At 33.9% G+C, this 17,939-nt stretch overlaps 3 protein-coding genes across 3 annotated transcripts in view; 1 reads left to right on the top strand and 2 right to left on the bottom strand.

The window, feature by feature from the left end:
• Positions 1 to 17,939, top strand: part of LOC144858645 (uncharacterized) — a 43,844-nt gene that overhangs the window by 9,719 nt on the left and 16,186 nt on the right. Inside the window, exons 2-3 of the mRNA XM_078714741.1 lie at positions 75 to 205; positions 360 to 508. Coding sequence (XP_078570867.1) covers positions 77 to 205; positions 360 to 508 — 278 coding nt within the window. The 5' untranslated portion in view covers positions 75 to 76. The remainder of the gene's footprint in view (positions 1 to 74; positions 206 to 359; positions 509 to 17,939) is intronic.
• On the bottom strand, positions 10,836 to 13,653 carry LOC144858637 (uncharacterized). Its single transcript, XM_078714734.1, has 3 exons — positions 13,562 to 13,653; positions 12,425 to 13,331; positions 10,836 to 10,926 (listed from the first exon to the last, which is right to left on the bottom strand). The coding sequence occupies exons 1-3, from the start codon at positions 13,643 to 13,645 to the stop codon at positions 10,895 to 10,897; spliced, it is 1,023 nt and encodes a 340-aa protein (XP_078570860.1). The 5' UTR covers positions 13,646 to 13,653; the 3' UTR covers positions 10,836 to 10,894.
• On the bottom strand, positions 11,039 to 12,383 carry LOC144834462 (uncharacterized). The gene is made up of 3 exons (XM_078689261.1): positions 12,309 to 12,383; positions 11,228 to 12,141; positions 11,039 to 11,072 (listed from the first exon to the last, which is right to left on the bottom strand). Exons 1-3 carry the CDS (start codon positions 12,381 to 12,383, stop codon positions 11,039 to 11,041), a joined length of 1,023 nt encoding a protein of 340 aa, XP_078545387.1.

Here is a 17,939-nt window from a genome sequence, read left to right as displayed (position 1 = left end):
CAATTTAATTTATAGTATACTGGCTTTCATTTTTGGATTTTGGAAGTAATAAACTTGATGTTTGTTTTATAAAGAAATGCCAAGGACAAAGTTAAAAAAGAAGTCATCTCAATCTCCAAAGAATGAAGAGAAGGAAGACCCAATTCCTCCAGCTGCTGAAAGGTTAGAGGCTGTACAAGATCTAAGCAGGTCCAATAAGGAAAGTGTATGTCACTAACAATAACATCATTTTGGCAGTATTATGTATCAAATTTTATAAATTTGAAGAACCTAAATTATTCAGATTGAATATGATGTTATAGAATGTTTTATACTGTAAGATATTTTAATTGATAATAATTTGTTTTTACTTATTGTAGTTAGATACAATTCTAACAGAAGAAAAGATAGGTGAGGATACAAAGATATTTATGGGTTACAAGGTATCAAGAACAGTGCTAACTGAGCTGACGCCCCATGAGATCAGGGACCTAAAGACTGTTTTTGAGGTGTTTGCGGATGAAAGCAAGTAAGTTTATTATAATTTATATCCCCATGTATATATTAGTGCATTTATTTATTTATTTTTCAATTCACAGTATTGGCTAAACTTTCACTTGTCACTAAAGCCTAGTCTACACCGGTAAACTTCAGCAACCAACTTTCGTTTCAAATGAGTTTGCAAACAAAAAGTTGGTAAAGTTTGCCAGTGTTATACAGTACTTTTAAGCTATTAAACCAATCTGTTGTTTATCTACAATAATGAACACACTTCACATATCATTTTTTATCAACTTGATCAAGTATTCTTACATGTACTTGGTATAAAGTACAATTATGTACAGTAGGAAAAACATCTGACCAAAACTAAGCGAACTGACTATTCGTTATGAAGTAGACAACTTAATATCTTTGAGTATTTGCTTTAATGCTATGCTGTTTCTTGCAAGGTCTAGTTAAAGTTGATATTCCAGTGCCAGTTGTTAAGTAGTAGATCAGGATATGTTACTAATTCAGAGTAACTATAGACCTATTGCTGTATTACTGTACTGTATTATCAAAGGTTTTTTAATCTGTTATTGCAGTAACTCATTGGAATCTCATTATTATCAATTTGCGTTTAAAGCAAACATTGTAATGATACATGAACAGTATCTTGGTTTTGAAACATATAGACTACTACAATAGGATCAGGAGTCAAGTTGTTGCCTGTTTTCTAGATTCCAGAAAAGCATCATTATCAGGTTAAATCACTGGACTCTTTATAGAAAGCTCATAGACAATACAGTAGTATAAATCTTTCTATTGTAAACTCCTTAAATGTTGGTATGTGAACCAAAGATTTGTGATTCGTTAGGGTAACTCTTTAATCCATTTAGAGTATCTGAGGGTGTTAGGCAGGCTAGGGTTATGTTCCCCTTTTCTTTATAACATATAAATCCAAAGGTAAATTACTGAAAATAATGAAAATCTTGTGGGTATCAGTGGCTGGATCTCAATGGAGATACAAAATAAAATAATCAAAAAACTAAATCAAAACAATAAAGTAAAACAGCCAGAAAAATTAGCAGAGCTTTTGGGCAACATTAGCATGAGTAAGTAAGTAATGAGTAAGTGAGCGTACTTGGACAAAGTAGATAGTATAAAGCAGACAAGCGCTGCCTGAGTTGACTGGAATAAAAGACATTTTAAAAAGGAGGCACAGGCTGGTGAATAGATAAATATTTTTTTAGTACTTTCAAACTTTCATATAATGCATGAACATTAAAAGAAAAAAACAGACTTTTAACAAACAAAAACAGTCAATTAAATATAGCCAGCCAAAATGTAAGAAATGGCAAATAATTTTTTCATTTGTTTTCAAATTTTTAGTGAATTCATTTTTCTATATTATATTTTGATTCAATAAAATTGATTAGGTCTTTCACCATAAGTTACAGTTACACTTGTTGTTAATACATAATGTTTTAATTCTAACCACAAAGTTGAAAAAATGGCTTAAATACATTTTAAAAAAATATGACATATTAGTACCCTTAACAATAGACTAAATAATTTGAATCAACAGCTGCCAATGTAGTACTTGTAACATTATTTAAATCACCTTATAGTTATGAGGATGACCTTTTTTTACTTGCTCCCTCAGTTGCTGGTATTTGAAAAGTGTTCTCATGAGAATGATGTTATATTGATAAGAAATTGTTTTTTACTCGTTTCTGTCCCCATATTAAAAACTTCCATTATAAGTACCGTAGTTAATAGCAGGCAGTGATTTTTTTTTTTATACATAAGTTGGGGACCCCCTATGTGAAAGATAGCCGAACTACTTCCTAAATATAACTAAACCTAACCCTAATATTTGCTAATAATAATAATAATAATCTCTCTCACTATAAAGTAAAAACAAGTTGCTCATGGGTTTCGAACCTCATACATAGTCTAATCCACTTGACTACACAGAAATGGCTTGACAGAAAGTGTTTGCATTAGTGAAGTGTTTGCATTAGTGAATTGTAGGTAGGTCAATTCTTATGTGACACCTTATGGATATGACTAATGAATATTCATGTTTAATTTATGACGTTTCATGAGGGGTCTCCAACTTATGTACGAAAAGAAATATCGCTAGCAGGCAACCATGTGGAATATATCCTTTATGGCATGACAAAAAGATAGGGGTGGCTGCCACTCTCATTTTCAGGTCAAAGGTCATTTTCAAGGTTATAAGGTTAGTGAAATATGGTCTTTATCTGTAAGGAAACAAGTTTACAATTGGCTGATCTTTTTAAGCATTTGTTCACTAAACTGATGAAGAAAGACGTTATACCTATATTCAAAAAGGGAAATAAGTCTATACCTTTGAATTATAGACCAGTGAGACTGACTTCACTAGTATGTAAAACTATGGAAACATTCATTAGGAATAATATAATGGATTATATAATAATAATAATAACTAGACATGAAACTCGTCACTTTGACGAGTTAGTTATCCGCACAACGACAAACGCCACGTGCACGTCATACGTTGGAATATTGCACACAGATAAAGATTATGGCATTATGACAAGAACTGAAGAATATGATATGCTGTTAGTGCTGAATTCTGTCAATTTGTGTCATATAGTATATACATGCAAAGAGTATAATCTGTATACATATTACATACAGTGTAGAATAGGTGAAATTACGGGACCCGCCATTTATTCCAATTTTTAACATGGCGACGGTATCAAAATGAAACACTTAAATAGCAATTTCTGGAGGAAATTATCTCAGGAACAACATATTAACGTGTAGAAGAAATTTGAATACGTAAAATATAGATGCGCACCCTTTTAAATGTGATGAACTATTACGCAAAATATGAAAATACGACTTTTTTTATTCAACTGGCCATATGATGACGTCACAACATCCGATTGGCAAAATGTTTACATGAATTCGTATCTACAATCCAATAGCTTCCAGAAAACGTTTTAATCGTGATTATCACATTTTATTCTTACGAGCTATTACAGATTAAAATTTACTGTAAAGATGAAATTAATGACCCACGTAATTAAAATTTTTAGGCATGATGACGTCATAAAAATTAAAATATTTTTATCTCATGCTAAAGAAAGTTGATTGACCTACACAATATATAAATTTAGGAGAAAAAGGAATACAGATAAGCGTGATGCGCTCCATTGAATGTGATGAGCAATAACGAAAGAGACAAAAATCCTATATTTTACATTCGTGTGGCCATACGATGACGTCACAATGTTTTTTTAGCCTTATCGATGCATGATCCGATATCTACAACTCATCAACTTCTAGATTTTGTAATAAAAATAAACGGTTCACGGTTTACTTTAGAAACTATGACTGTTTAAAAAAAGACATAATTTTGACGATTTTTTAAGCTTTTTCATAAAAAACGCGCACGAATTGTCTAATTCAACGTGTTCGTATGGCGTTATTTAAACTGGAAAAGGTCTAAATTGTTTTCAAAATTACTAGGAAAGACTTGAAAAATATAATTCAAGAGAAAAAAATATGTTTTTAACGCTACATGCGCACCGCGTGCGTAAAAAATTGCGCGCCCGTGGGAATTTTTGACATGCTCAAAATGACAAGAAACGCATAAAAAGTTGATAAGAAATTAATTTTGCGCATTTTGAAATTTTAAATGCGCGTGCGCGCGTAACTTCTTGTGAAACATGCCATTTTTAATCCGTAGAAAGTTTGCCCCTGATATGACTTAAATTTTGTCAAAGTGTCAATACTAAATGACTTTTGGTTTTTAATCTATAATCAATCATTGAAATTCATAAAATTGCGCGTAAGTCACGTTGCGCAACTATGACGTCATTCAAAAATAGGAGGTGCACAACTTCACGTAAATGCCCATATGTTGTCAAAGTTATGAAATGTTATGTTTACACATTTTAGAGAAACGCGACTCACAAAAAGGAAGGAAGGATCCAAGAATAATACAGAAAAAAAATATTGATCCCATACAATAACAAGGAGTTATCCGCTCTACCAAGCGGATAACTAATAACAACTTTATTTAAAAACGGATGCAACACTTGAATCACCATATTGGTGTTTTTCACAAGGCCGTTACTTACTACAAAAATATTTACATAAGTTATCATTAACAGTACATATAATTAAAAAACTATACAAAAAAAAAAAAAACTAGACATGAAACTCGTCACTTTGACGAGTTAGTTATCCGCACAACGACAAACGCCACGTGCACGTCATACGTTGGAATATTGCACACAGATAAAGATTATGGCATTATGACAAGAACTGAAGAATATGATATGCTGTTAGTGCTGAATTCTGTCAATTTGTGTCATATAGTATATACATGCAAAGAGTATAATCTGTATACATATTACATACAGTGTAGAATAGGTGAAATTACGGGACCCGCCATTTATTCCAATTTTTAACATGGCGACGGTATCAAAATGAAACACTTAAATAGCAATTTCTGGAGGAAATTATCTCAGGAACAACATATTAACGTGTAGAAGAAATTTGAATACGTAAAATATAGATGCGCACCCTTTTAAATGTGATGAACTATTACGCAAAATATGAAAATACGACTTTTTTTATTCAACTGGCCATATGATGACGTCACAACATCCGATTGGCAAAATGTTTACATGAATTCGTATCTACAATCCAATAGCTTCCAGAAAACGTTTTAATCGTGATTATCACATTTTATTCTTACGAGCTATTACAGATTAAAATTTACTGTAAAGATGAAATTAATGACCCACGTAATTAAAATTTTTAGGCATGATGACGTCATAAAAATTAAAATATTTTTATCTCATGCTAAAGAAAGTTGATTGACCTACACAATATATAAATTTAGGAGAAAAAGGAATACAGATAAGCGTGATGCGCTCCATTGAATGTGATGAGCAATAACGAAAGAGACAAAAATCCTAATTTTTACATTTGTGTGGCCATACGATGACGTCACAATGTTTTTTTAGCCTTATCGATGCATGATCCGATATCTACAACTCATCAACTTCTAGATTTTGTAATAAAAATAAACGGTTCACGGTTTACTTTAGAAACTATGACTGTTTAAAAAAAGACATAATTTTGACGATTTTTTAAGCTTTTTCATAAAAAACGCGCACAAATTGTCTAATTCAACGTGTTCGTATGGCGTTATTTAAACTGGAAAAGGTCTAAATTGTTTTCAAAATTACTAGGAAAGACTTGAAAAATATAATTCAAGAGAAAAAAATATGTTTTTAACGCTACGTGCGCACCGCGTGCGTAAAAAATTGCGCGCCCGTGGGAATTTTTGACATGCTCAAAATGACAAGAAACGCATAAAAAGTTGATTAGAAATTAATTTTGCGCATTTTGAAATTTTAAATGCGCGTGCGCGCGTAACTTCTTGTGAAACATGCCATTTTTAATCCGTAGAAAGTTTGCCCCTGATATGACTTAAATTTTGTCAAAGTGTCAATACTAAATGACTTTTGGTTTTTAATCTATAATCAATCATTGAAATTCATAAAATTGCGCGTAAGTCACGTTGCGCAACTATGACGTCATTCAAAAATAGGAGGTGCACAACTTCACGTAAATGCCCATATGTTGTCAAAGTTATGAAATGTTATGTTTACACATTTTAGAGAAACGCGACTCACAAAAAGGAAGGAAGGATCCAAGAATAATACAGACTAGACATGAAACTCGTCACTTTGACGAGTTAGTTATCCGCACCACGACAAACGCCACGTGCACGTCATACGTTGGAATATTGCACACAGATAAAGATTATGGCATTATGACAAGAACTGAAGAATATGACATGCTGTTAGTGCTGAATTTTGTGTCATATAGTATATACATGCAAACAGTATAAGCTGTATACATATTACATACAGTGTAGAATAGGTGAAATTACGGGACCCGCCATTTATTCCAATTTTTAACATGGCGACGGTATCAAAATGAAACACTTAGATAGCAATTTCAGAAGGAAATTATCTCAGGAACAACATATTAACGTGTAGAAGAAATTTGAATACGTAAAATATAGATGCGCACCCTTTTAAATGTGATGAACTATTACGCAAAATATGAAAATACGACTTTTTTTATCCAACTGGCCATATGATGACGTCACAACATCCGATTGGCAAAATGTTTACATGAATTCGTATCTACAATCCAATAGCTTCCAGAAAACGTTTTAATCGTGATTATCACATTTTATTCTTACGAGCTATTACAGATTAAAATTTACTGTAAAGATGAAATTAATGACCCACGTAATTAAAATTTTTAGGCATGATGACGTCATAAAAATTAAAATATTTTTATCTCATGCTAAAGAAAGTTGATTGACCTACACAATATATAAATGTAGGAGAAAAAGGAATACAGATAAGCGCGATGCGCTCCATTGAATGTGATGAGCAATAACGAAAGAGACAAAAATCCTATATTTTACATTCGTGTGGCCATACGATGACGTCACAATGTTTTTTTAGCCTTATTGATGCATGATCCGATATCTACAACTCATCAACTTCTAGATTTTGTAATAAAAATAAACGGTTAACGGTTTACTTTAGAAACTATGACTGTTTAAAAAAAGACATAATTTTGACGATTTTTTAAGCTTTTTCATAAAAAACGCGCACGAATTGTCTAATTCAACGTGTTCGTATGGCGTTATTTAAACTGGAAAAGGTCTAAATTGTTTTCAAAATCACTGGGAAAGGCTTGAAAAATATAATTCAAGAGAAAAAAATATGTTTTTAACGCTATGTGCGCACCGCGCGCATAAAAAATTGCGCGCCCGTGGGAATTTTTGACATGCTCAAAATGACAAGAAACGCGTAAAAAGTTGATTAGAAATTAATTTTGCGCATTTTGAAATTTTAAATGCGTGTGCGCGCGTAACTTCTTGTCAAACATGCCATTTTTAATCCGTAGAAAGTTTGCCCCTGATATGACTTAAATTTTGTCAAAGTGTCAATACTAAATGACTTTTGGTTTTTAATCTATGATCAATCATTGAAATTCATAAAATTGCGCATAAGTCACGTTGCGCAACTATGACGTCATTCAAAAATAGGAGGTGCACAACTTCACGTAAATGCCCATATGTTGTCAAAGTTATGAAATGTTATGTTTACACATTTTAGAGGAACACGACTCACAAAAAGGAAGGAAGGAAAGAAGAACTAGACATGAAACTCGTCACTTTGACGAGTTAGTTATCCGCACCACGACAAACGCCACGTGCACGTCATACGTTGGAATATTGCACACAGATAAAGATTATGGCATTATGACAAGAACTGAAAAATATGATATGCTGTTAGTGCTGAATTCTGTCAATTTTGTGTCATATAGTATATACATGCAAACAGTATAATCTGTATACATATTACATACAGTGTAGAATAGGTGAAATTACGGGACCCGCCATTTATTCCATTTTTTAACATGGCGACGGTATCAAAATGAAACACTAAAATACCAATTTCGGAAGGATATTATCTCAGCAACAACATATTAGCGTGTAGAAGAAATTTGGATACGTAAAATATAGATGCGCGCTCTTTTAAATGTGATGAACTATGACGCAAAATATGAAAATACGACTTTTTTTATTCAACTGGCCATATGATGACGTCACTACATCTGATTGACAAAATGTTCACATGAATTCGTATCTACAATCCAATAGCTTCTAGAAAACGTTTTAATCGTGATTATCACATTTTATTCTTACGAGCTATAACAGATTAAAATTTACTGTAAAGATAAAATTAATGACCCACGTAATTTAAATTTTTAGGCATGATGACGTTATAAAAATTAAAATATTTTTAACTCATGCGAAAGATAGTTGATTGACCTAGATAATATTAAAATCTCGGAGAAAATGGAAGACGGATAAGCGTGATGCGCTCCATTGAATGTGATGAGCAATAACGAAAGAGACAAAAATCCTATTTTTTACATTTGTGTGGCCATACGATGACGTCACAACATCCGTAAGGAAAAAATTCTGCATGAATTCATATCTACATCATATCTGCTTACATATTAAGAGTGCTTGTCACCAAAAATCAGACATATTCGTAATTTAGTGGCAAGGGTAAAAATTTCGAATTGGCTCATATTTTGCACATTGGTAGACCTTGATGTAAGTAAACCTGATGTGTAGTTTGTTTGGTCAAATATCGCTTAGTTTTCGAGAAAATCGAAAAATAACGATTTTCGGCCAATTTTGTTAATTTTTGGTGTATAATTTACATTAAGTTTAACAGCCTCTGGAAGCCAAACGTAGCTACCTAGCGTTTAAATATTTTACACTTATGTTAACTAGCATCTTGACAATAATTAAGTAAAGTTTCAAAAAATTTGATGAAATTCTAAGATTTTTACTAATTAATTACTAATTAGCATATATAAAACTCTTATAAAGTAGGGTAAAAACAAACGCGTTTTTTTTCATGTGCGACGAATTTTTTTTTAATAAAAAAATCATCAATCTAAAGTTTAGATACTAATATTTATGAATCAAGTAAAAAAAATTTGGGGAAACTTATTTGCGCTCCGCGCCAGAGCCACAAATTTGAAAGAAATTCAAAGATTTTATCTGTCGGCAAGATCAATCGGATGTACCTATTGTTCTCTATTTACATATTTAAGGTAAATTTTACTATGAGCAACAAACTTTAAAGGTAAACTGAAAGGTCCTGAATAATTTGGATTTACGTTTTAATATAAACACAAACTAAAAATAAATTTCTAGTAAAATTTAAACGACTAACCCATGATGAAATTAAGCAATTACTATCTGAGCTCAACATTATAACTCGCTTAGCTTCATCAAGCCTGTTATGTTTTCCACAAGGTGAATTTATTCTCGCGAATTGAACATTTTTTGCATGCGCAGTTTATTTTTATCAACAACGTGTTCCATTGGGCGTGCGCGTATACGCGAAAATGTTTGATTTGCGCGAATAATTTCGCCTAGTGGAAAACAGGCTTTACAACATAATTTTCTTATCTTCTCATATAGGGAGTTTTCGCACGAGCACGTTAACGCTATTTTCCAAGCTCCGCCCACTTTGTAAACAACTTGATCTGTGCGTGCGCAAGCATTACGAAAAACTTTAGTTACGTGCGTCGAGAACCTTATTTCTGAAAAATAGCGTCAATGAAAAACGTTAACCAAAACATGATTAAACATGCCTGGCTAGGCTTAGTCTCTAAACCCAAGGTATTCCGTGATTTGTTTTAATACTTGTGGCGTATGTTGCGTGCGCTACACATGTGTTGCGTTCTACACTTCCCGTCGAAGCGCGAAATCAAAACGAGCAAGTACGTTAACGCAAATGTTCGCTGAACTCTGTTGTTATGCAAATGAGTAGAATGGTGACAACCGTTAACGTTCATGTGCTCGTGCGAAATTTCCTAATAATTCGTGGCCTAAACAATAAATTATTGTTTTACCATTGTTTCACCCCTTCGCTTTATTAAAAATTTACAGAACGCGACTTAAAATACTAACAATTTAGACAACAGAATCGTCCCACATATTAAATTGTTATTTTAAAGAATTCTCACAGACACAGTTTTACCTTCGTTGCTACCTTAATCAATCGAGCAACTGCACGTGGAAACCAGCTTTCCCAGCAAATCAATGTATGGCTTCTTGCGCTTTATGGTTATATCTGTGGTATCAAGTTCAAGAGAAGCACACATTTCTTGCAACATTGGCAAAGAGAATCTGGAGAGTTTTTCTTGAGCTTTCAGTTCACAAATATTATGCCTTTCAAACATTATTGGATGCTGCAAGCCTATTGTGTCCAGTACGGTTTGCGACAAAATTTGAATTTCTCTTTCTTTTTCCGTTTTTGAATCGTCTCCATTTTCTTGGACTTCGTCACCATCTTCATTACTATCGTAATCATCATCTTCGTCATCATCATCATCATGAACGGCTGCATCTGTCCTCCTTTATTTAGCTAAGCGTGAGAAAAAACTTGCAATCTGCTGTGCTGTTAAAAATTCACTCTTGCTAAATAGATGTGAACCATCGCTGTGCCTGGCCGATCTCATCTCTCGTGAGACATCACATGGATCAGCTTTCTGTCCTGTCTGCTCTCCAACGTCAAAAACATCAATAAGGTAGGTTTTCTGTGGAACAGAAAATCGGGTTTTTTTTGCAGAGGACTTTAACGCCCAGCCCATTTGCAGGTCGGGGCCAATGTCAAACCGTGGCAAATCGTTGGTTCTTGTTGGTTCTGGATTTTTAGAAGTACCCTCTTCTAGTTGTGTTGCGTATAATTTCATTGCCCTGTCATATAGTGTTTCATGTTCTAGTGCGTTCTTGTGATTTTCATAATCTAAGTGTTTCTCTAGGGAAGAGTATCTCTGATATGACCTAATGCAACCTTGTTCGCGACAAAAGAACAGTTTGCTGGGGGTGCCAGGACTTTCTTCACTTTCTATTTGTTCGTCGTCATTTATATCAGCTTGTTCTTCATGAGATGTCTTGGCTTGTATTCTTGCTTTTACTGTAATAAATGATACTTGTTTTTGATCAGACGTTGTATCCTTATTATGAATTAAATTGGGTAGTTTCGAGGGCACACAGAATTTACTCAAAAGTAGATTTTGTCCTGCACCAATACCATACGCCATCCAGACCTTCATGGACCTGCTTCCATACTCTATGTTGTTGATGTGACTCACGCCTTTCCATTTCCCTGCTGCACAAATAGTACCAGTAGGTAAAGCACAAACTATGACTTTCACTCCAGGAATGCCTCCAAAGGACTCAATTGCTGCCTTCATCTGCTCTGGATTTTCAATATCTTTTCCTGAATTAAGATATTTATTCATGTGATTTTTGATATGGGCTGCCTTGCGGTCACATGCGCCCTTCCCCCCTTGAGGGTCCGAAAAATCAATACGTCGGATTTTGATCTTCGTTTCTTTCGCTATCTTTGGTAACGAGAGTAATGTTAGGGCAGAGTGGTAGCATCCTGCATTATCTTGACGCAGATACACACAGTGTATATCGGGTGCAATAGATGGCAGCTGCCTCAACACATCGTCGATGATTGCCACAACAGTAGTACTATCCTGACTGCAAGATTTAAAAATATGCACAAACGTAAGCATCTGTACCTCTCTATCTTTATTCTTTTTCGTCAAGACCGTTATGTGCCACGGAAGTCCACGCTTTCCAAACCAGTCTCTTTGGCTTTCGCGGTATTTACGTGGTACAAACTTCATCGCCCAGTCTAAAACAATTAGGGCACAACCAGGATTCAAATCTCCTAAAATATCATGTCGTGCAGCGTCTTGGTTAATGGATCTTAAGATATGCGCCTTCCACGTCTCGATGTCTTGGACTGACCGTGTAATTACGTACTCCATGTCATCTTTTTCTTCAGAAGAGCAGCGCACTTCGTTTAAAGCTTCAAGAATTTCAGACAAAGCTTCTGGAAATATACGACATCTGTCACATCTTGCATTGTGGTCATGATCACAGACAGTCTGGTAATATTTGTCTTCGCAAGAACTAAGAGCATACGCCCTACAATGATCGGCAACTTCAGAATGGTTAGAAATGTGAATCTGCAATAATATATAAAAGGACTTGTATAAAAAATGTAATTAGTCTTGAATGTTTCTTACATGCTTTACTGAGCAACATACAACGCGCTACTTTGCCTTTTTTATTATATTGTTTTTCTATTTATACTGTAGCAGTTATCAAGATATTTAAACAAGATTGTTATTACCTTATAGTCACCTTTTAGGTAGCGCTTGGCATCTTTAAGTTTTTGGTTTGTTTGTTTGGCCCAAGTCAAACCCATTTCATAGCAATCTCCCAGCTTATCAACGATGTTCTCCAGGTCATCGAAGGCTTTTCCACCATTGGCAGAGATATAATCAAGGCCCTGTAAGGATTTGCGTACAGAAGCAGAACAAACACTGAGAACTCTACGCAATGTACTGCGGCTCATAGGTTGAAAATTCTTCTCTTGACAGTAACTCTCGTATTGAAGAATACATTGTTCTGGGATAAGATTACGCACAACATTTGGGATTTTTATAACTCTGTCTGTAGAAAGTTTTAGAGTTTTTTCTCCAAATGGCAAGTCTTGTATAACTTGAGAACTTGTTATAAAGGTAACAAAGTGGTCAATTTTCCCTGGCTGTACGCATACTCTAGTGTTCTTTAGAGGTTGAATTACAGAACCTCTACCATGTAACAATAAATGGTGTTTGGCCACGTTAAAACGGTATCTAGTCAAGTTAGGTATCCATTTCTGCAGTTCCTTGAAGGTAACCTTATCAACCATGATCGATAAAATCTGACGTCTTGTACTCCAGTGGTTAGTATGAAGATAGCATTCTGATAGAGCATCTAATAGAGAAGAATCGGTTCTTTCGTCAGCTTCTGTGGTTTTATCACTTGATAAGCCTTCAAGTAGAGTAGTCGACTGACCAGGTGCGATTTCTTCCAGGCACATAGAGACAACTTGACGAGCCTTGCGCATGTGGAAACGTTTAGTACGGTCTGAAACTTGCTCCAGCGGTGCAGATAAAGGATATCTAATTGGACTGACGTCCCTTGAATTGAGAAATGCATTTAATTTTTCTCTTGGTGTAGATTGAATTGATTCATCTTCTGAGGTAGCTGAAGCAAAAGTTGGATCGCAAAATTGATATAGGCTCATTTGAGTATCCATAACATCACACGCCGGTGTTTGACAAGTTGGAGTGGCTAATGGCATGTAAAACTCATCCTTATTACTTTCCTGAAAATAAGAATAATATTGGTAAAAAATTACTACTGACTTTGATTCAATTATTGACGCACTGATTCGTGATATATATAAAATGATGATGACAATGGCAGGGAATGCAGAAAATATTCCTCCTACCACCAACATACGAAAAAAAATGAACAAAGTAACATGAAACACATTATTTCCGCCAATAAATGCGTATTCATAAATGTCATACTGTACGGTATTTTTTAACTTACAGTTGTTAGTGCGCTCATCTGATCGACGAGACTAGGGTTATTTGTTTCAGTGTTCGAGGTTACAGGTAACAATGACTTCAGCATCTTACGGCAAGTTGAACAGATACCTGATAAAAAGCGTAAAAACATTTACTTACAGGGTTTTGTTTAACAGTTTAAATTACATTAAATATATAAAAATATAAAAATTAAATTATATTTACCTGAACCAACTTGCAGGAAAGTTCCTGTTTTCTTTAATATTAGTTGCGAATCTTCTTTGCTAATACCCCTATCGCACTTGGGTCCCTTTCCTTTGCTTTGGATGTGATTAGAGAGATCAGGCGGCACTCTACATCTGTTGTTATTTCCTCGAGACCAACCTAAGCCAAGTTCCGATCGATGCAAGGGACAAACAGTCCAACTATGTATATCAGCGGGCAAGGTAAACATGGCTGCTCGACTAAGAATTAGGTCTACCTCACTATCAATGCCCGTAAACCTAAACATGTGTCTGTGTGCAGCGATTTCCTTCTGACATGCTTGTAAAGGTAGGACTTCAGTGCTCTGTTTGCGGTCTTTTCTATCGAATCCACAAGCTCCGCCAACAACCGATTTAAAAGAACATGAAATCTCCATCTTGTTTGAACTTAAAGCCATCAGACAATAAGTATATATAAAAATTATTTTCAACACGTCTTTACATTGTAAGACATAAACTAAAATGGATAACAAATCAGTTCCGTTGTCAACGCCAATGAAGATATCGTTGTCTATCGAATATATGCAGTAAAGTGTTTTGTCTACTGTGGTTAATGTTTTGAAACATTCTCGCTGAGTATGTTCGACCAGGTTCGACAAACAGGAAAACGATAACAAGTTAAAACAAATGTGTTTTTCAGTTTTATCCTATAAACTATGAGAGGATGGAATAATTTATAATAATGTGGTTTGACAAAGAATAAGCGAGTGATTTTTAGATAATTGCTTAATTTTGTATATTGATTAGTAATTGAAATTTTACCAGAAACGTATTTTTAGTTTGTGTTTAAATTGCAACTTAATTCAAAATTATTCCAGGAACTTTCAGTTTATCTTTCAATTTTGTTTCGCGTAATAAAAGTTTAGCTCAAAGCGACTTAGATTGCTAAATAGATAACAATAGGTACATCTGATTGATCTTGCCGACAGATAAAATCTTTGAATTTCTTACAACTTTGTGGCTCTGGCGCGGAGCGCAAAATAGTTTCCCCAATTTTTTTTTACTTGATTCATAAATATTAGTATCTAAACTTTATATTGATGATTTTTTTATTTTAAAAAAATTCGTCGCACATGAAAAAAAACGCGTTTGTTTTTAACCTACTTTTTAAGAGTTTTATATATGCTAATTAGTAATTAATTAGTAAAAATCTTAAAATTTCATCAAATTTTTTGAAACTTTACTAAATTATTGTCAAGATGCTAGTTAACGTAAGTGTAAAATATTAAAACGCTAGGTTGCTACATTTGGCTTCCAGAGGCTGTTAAACTTAATGTAAATTATACACCAAAAATTAACAAAATTGGCCGAAAATCGTTATTTTTCGATTTTCTCGAAAACTAAGCGATATTTTACCAAACAAACTACACATCAGGTTTACTTACATCAAGGTCTACCAATGTGCAAAATATGAGACAATTCGAAATTTTGACCCTTGCCACCTAATGTTTGATTTTTAGTGACTGGCTCTCTTAAGTTAAAAAACTCGGGGGTAACGGTTGATCCTGAGGAGCTATAATAGATTCAAAATAGGCATAATTTTGACAATATTTTGTAACTTTTGCAACTAAAACGCATGCAAATGGTCTAAATCAACGTGTACGTATGACGTCATTTTAATTTGAAATGATGTCAATCTTTTTAAAAATGACTAGGAAAGGCTGGAAAATCACAATTTAATAGAAAAAAACATGATTTTCATGCTGCGTGCGCACTGCAAGCGTAAAATTGTTCGCGCGCGCGGGAAATTTTGACATGCGCAAAATGTCATGAATGGCGTAAAAAGTTGATTAGAAATTAATTTTGCGCATTTTAAAATTTTAAATGCGCGTGCGCGCATAACTTCTTGTAAAACACGCCATTTTTAGTTAACTAAAAGTTTGCCCTTGATATGACTTAAATTTTCATAAAGGGTAAAAAAAAAATTACGCTTGGTTTTTAAGCTATGATCAATCATTAAAAATCATAAAATCGCGCGTAAGTCACGTTGCGCAACTCTGACGTCATTCAAAAATAGGAGGTGCACAACTTCACGTAAATGCCCATATGTTGACAAAGTTATGAAATGTTATGTTTACAAGTTTTTGAGATACGTGAGACACAAAAATGAGGGAGAAAGAAATAAGAACTAGACATGAAACTCGTCACTTTGACGAGTTAGTTATCCGCACCACGACAAACGCCATGTGCACGTAATACGTTGGAATATTGCACACAGATAAAGATTATGGCATTATGACAAGAACTGAAAAATATGATATGCTGTTAGTGCTGAATTCTGTCAATTTTGTGTCATATAGTATATACATGCAAACAGTATAATCTGTATACATATTACATACAGTGTAGAATAGGTGAAATTACGGGACCCGCCATTTATTCCAATTTTTAACATGGCGACGGTATCAAAATGAAACACTTAGATAGCAATTTCAGAAGAAAATTATCTCAGGAACAACATATTAACGTGTAGAAGAAATTTGAATACGTAAAATATAGATGCGCACCCTTTTAAATGTGATGAACTATTACGCAAAATATGAAAATACGACTTTTTTTATTCAACTGGCCATATGATGACGTCACAACATCCGATTGGCAAAATGTTTACATGAATTCGTATCTACAATCCAATAGCTTCCAGAAAACGTTTTAATCGTGATTATCACATTTTATTCTTACGAGCTATTACAGATTAAAATTTACTGTAAAGATAAAATTAATGACCCACGTAATTAAAATTTTTAGGCATGATGACGTCATAAAAATTAAAATATTTTTATCTCATGCTAAAGAAAGTTGATTGACCTACACAATATATAAATGTAGGAGAAAAAGGAATACAGATAAGCGTGATGCGCTCCATTGAATGTGATGAGCAATAACGAAAGAGACAAAAATCCTATATTTTACATTCGTGTGGCCATACGATGACGTCACAATGTTTTTTTAGCCTTATCGATGCATGATCCGATATCTACAACTCATCAACTTCTAGATTTTGTAATAAAAATAAACGGTTCACGGTTTACTTTAGAAACTATGACTGTTTAAAAAGAGACATAATTTTGACGATTTTTTAAGCTTTTTCATAAAAAATGCGCACAAATTGTCTAATTCAACGTGTTTGTATGGCGTTATTTAAACTGGAAAAGGTCTAAATTGTTTTCAAAATTACTAGTAAAGGCTTGAAAAATATAATTCAAGAGAAAAAAATATGTTTTTAACGCTACGTGCGCACCGCGTGCGTAAAAAATTGCGCGCCCGTGGGAATTTTTGACATGCTCAAAATGACAAGAAACGCATAAAAAGTTGATTAGAAATTAATTTTGCGCATTTTGAAATTTTAAATGCGCGTGCGCGCGTAACTTCTTGTGGAACATGCCATTTTTAATCCGTAGAAAGTTTGCCCCTGATATGACTTAAATTTTGTCAAAGTGTCAATACTAAATGACTTTTGGTTTTTAATCTATGATCAATCATTGAAATTCATAAAATTGCGCGTAAGTCACGTTGCGCAACTATGACGTCATTCAAAAATAGGAGGTGCACAACTTCACGTAAATGCCCATATGTTGACAAAGTTATGAAATGTTATGTTTACAAGTTTTTGAGATACGTGAGACACAAAAATGAGGGAGAAAGAAATAAGAAAAAAAAAAAAAAAAAAAAAAAGTAACAGGACGATTACAAGGAGTTATCCGCTACTAAGCGGATAACTAAAAAACTAGACATGAAACTCGTCACTTTGACGAGTTAGTTATCCACACGACAAACGCCACGTCCACGCCATACGTTGGAATATTGCACACGGAAAAAGATTATGGCATTATGACCTGAACTGAAGACTATGATAATTATGTTGTTATTGCTGAATTCTATTATTTTGATTCATATATAGTATACACAGTGTAATCTGTATACATATCACATACAGTGTAGAATAGGGGAAATTACGGGACCCGCTATTTATTGCAATTTTTAACATGTTGATGGTTTTAAAATGAAACGCGAAGGTAGCAATTTTGGAAGGAAATTATCTCAGCAACAACATATTAACGTGTAGAAGAAATTTGAATACGTGAAATATTAATGCGCGCTCTTTTAAATGTAATGAACTATGACGCAAAAGATGAA

This window comes from Antedon bifida, chromosome 2, assembly GCF_963402885.1.
Source record: "Antedon bifida chromosome 2, ecAntBifi1.1, whole genome shotgun sequence".
In the NCBI taxonomy this organism is placed as follows: domain Eukaryota; kingdom Metazoa; phylum Echinodermata; class Crinoidea; order Comatulida; family Antedonidae; genus Antedon; species Antedon bifida.
This window is presented reverse-complemented; position numbering and strand designations above follow the sequence as displayed.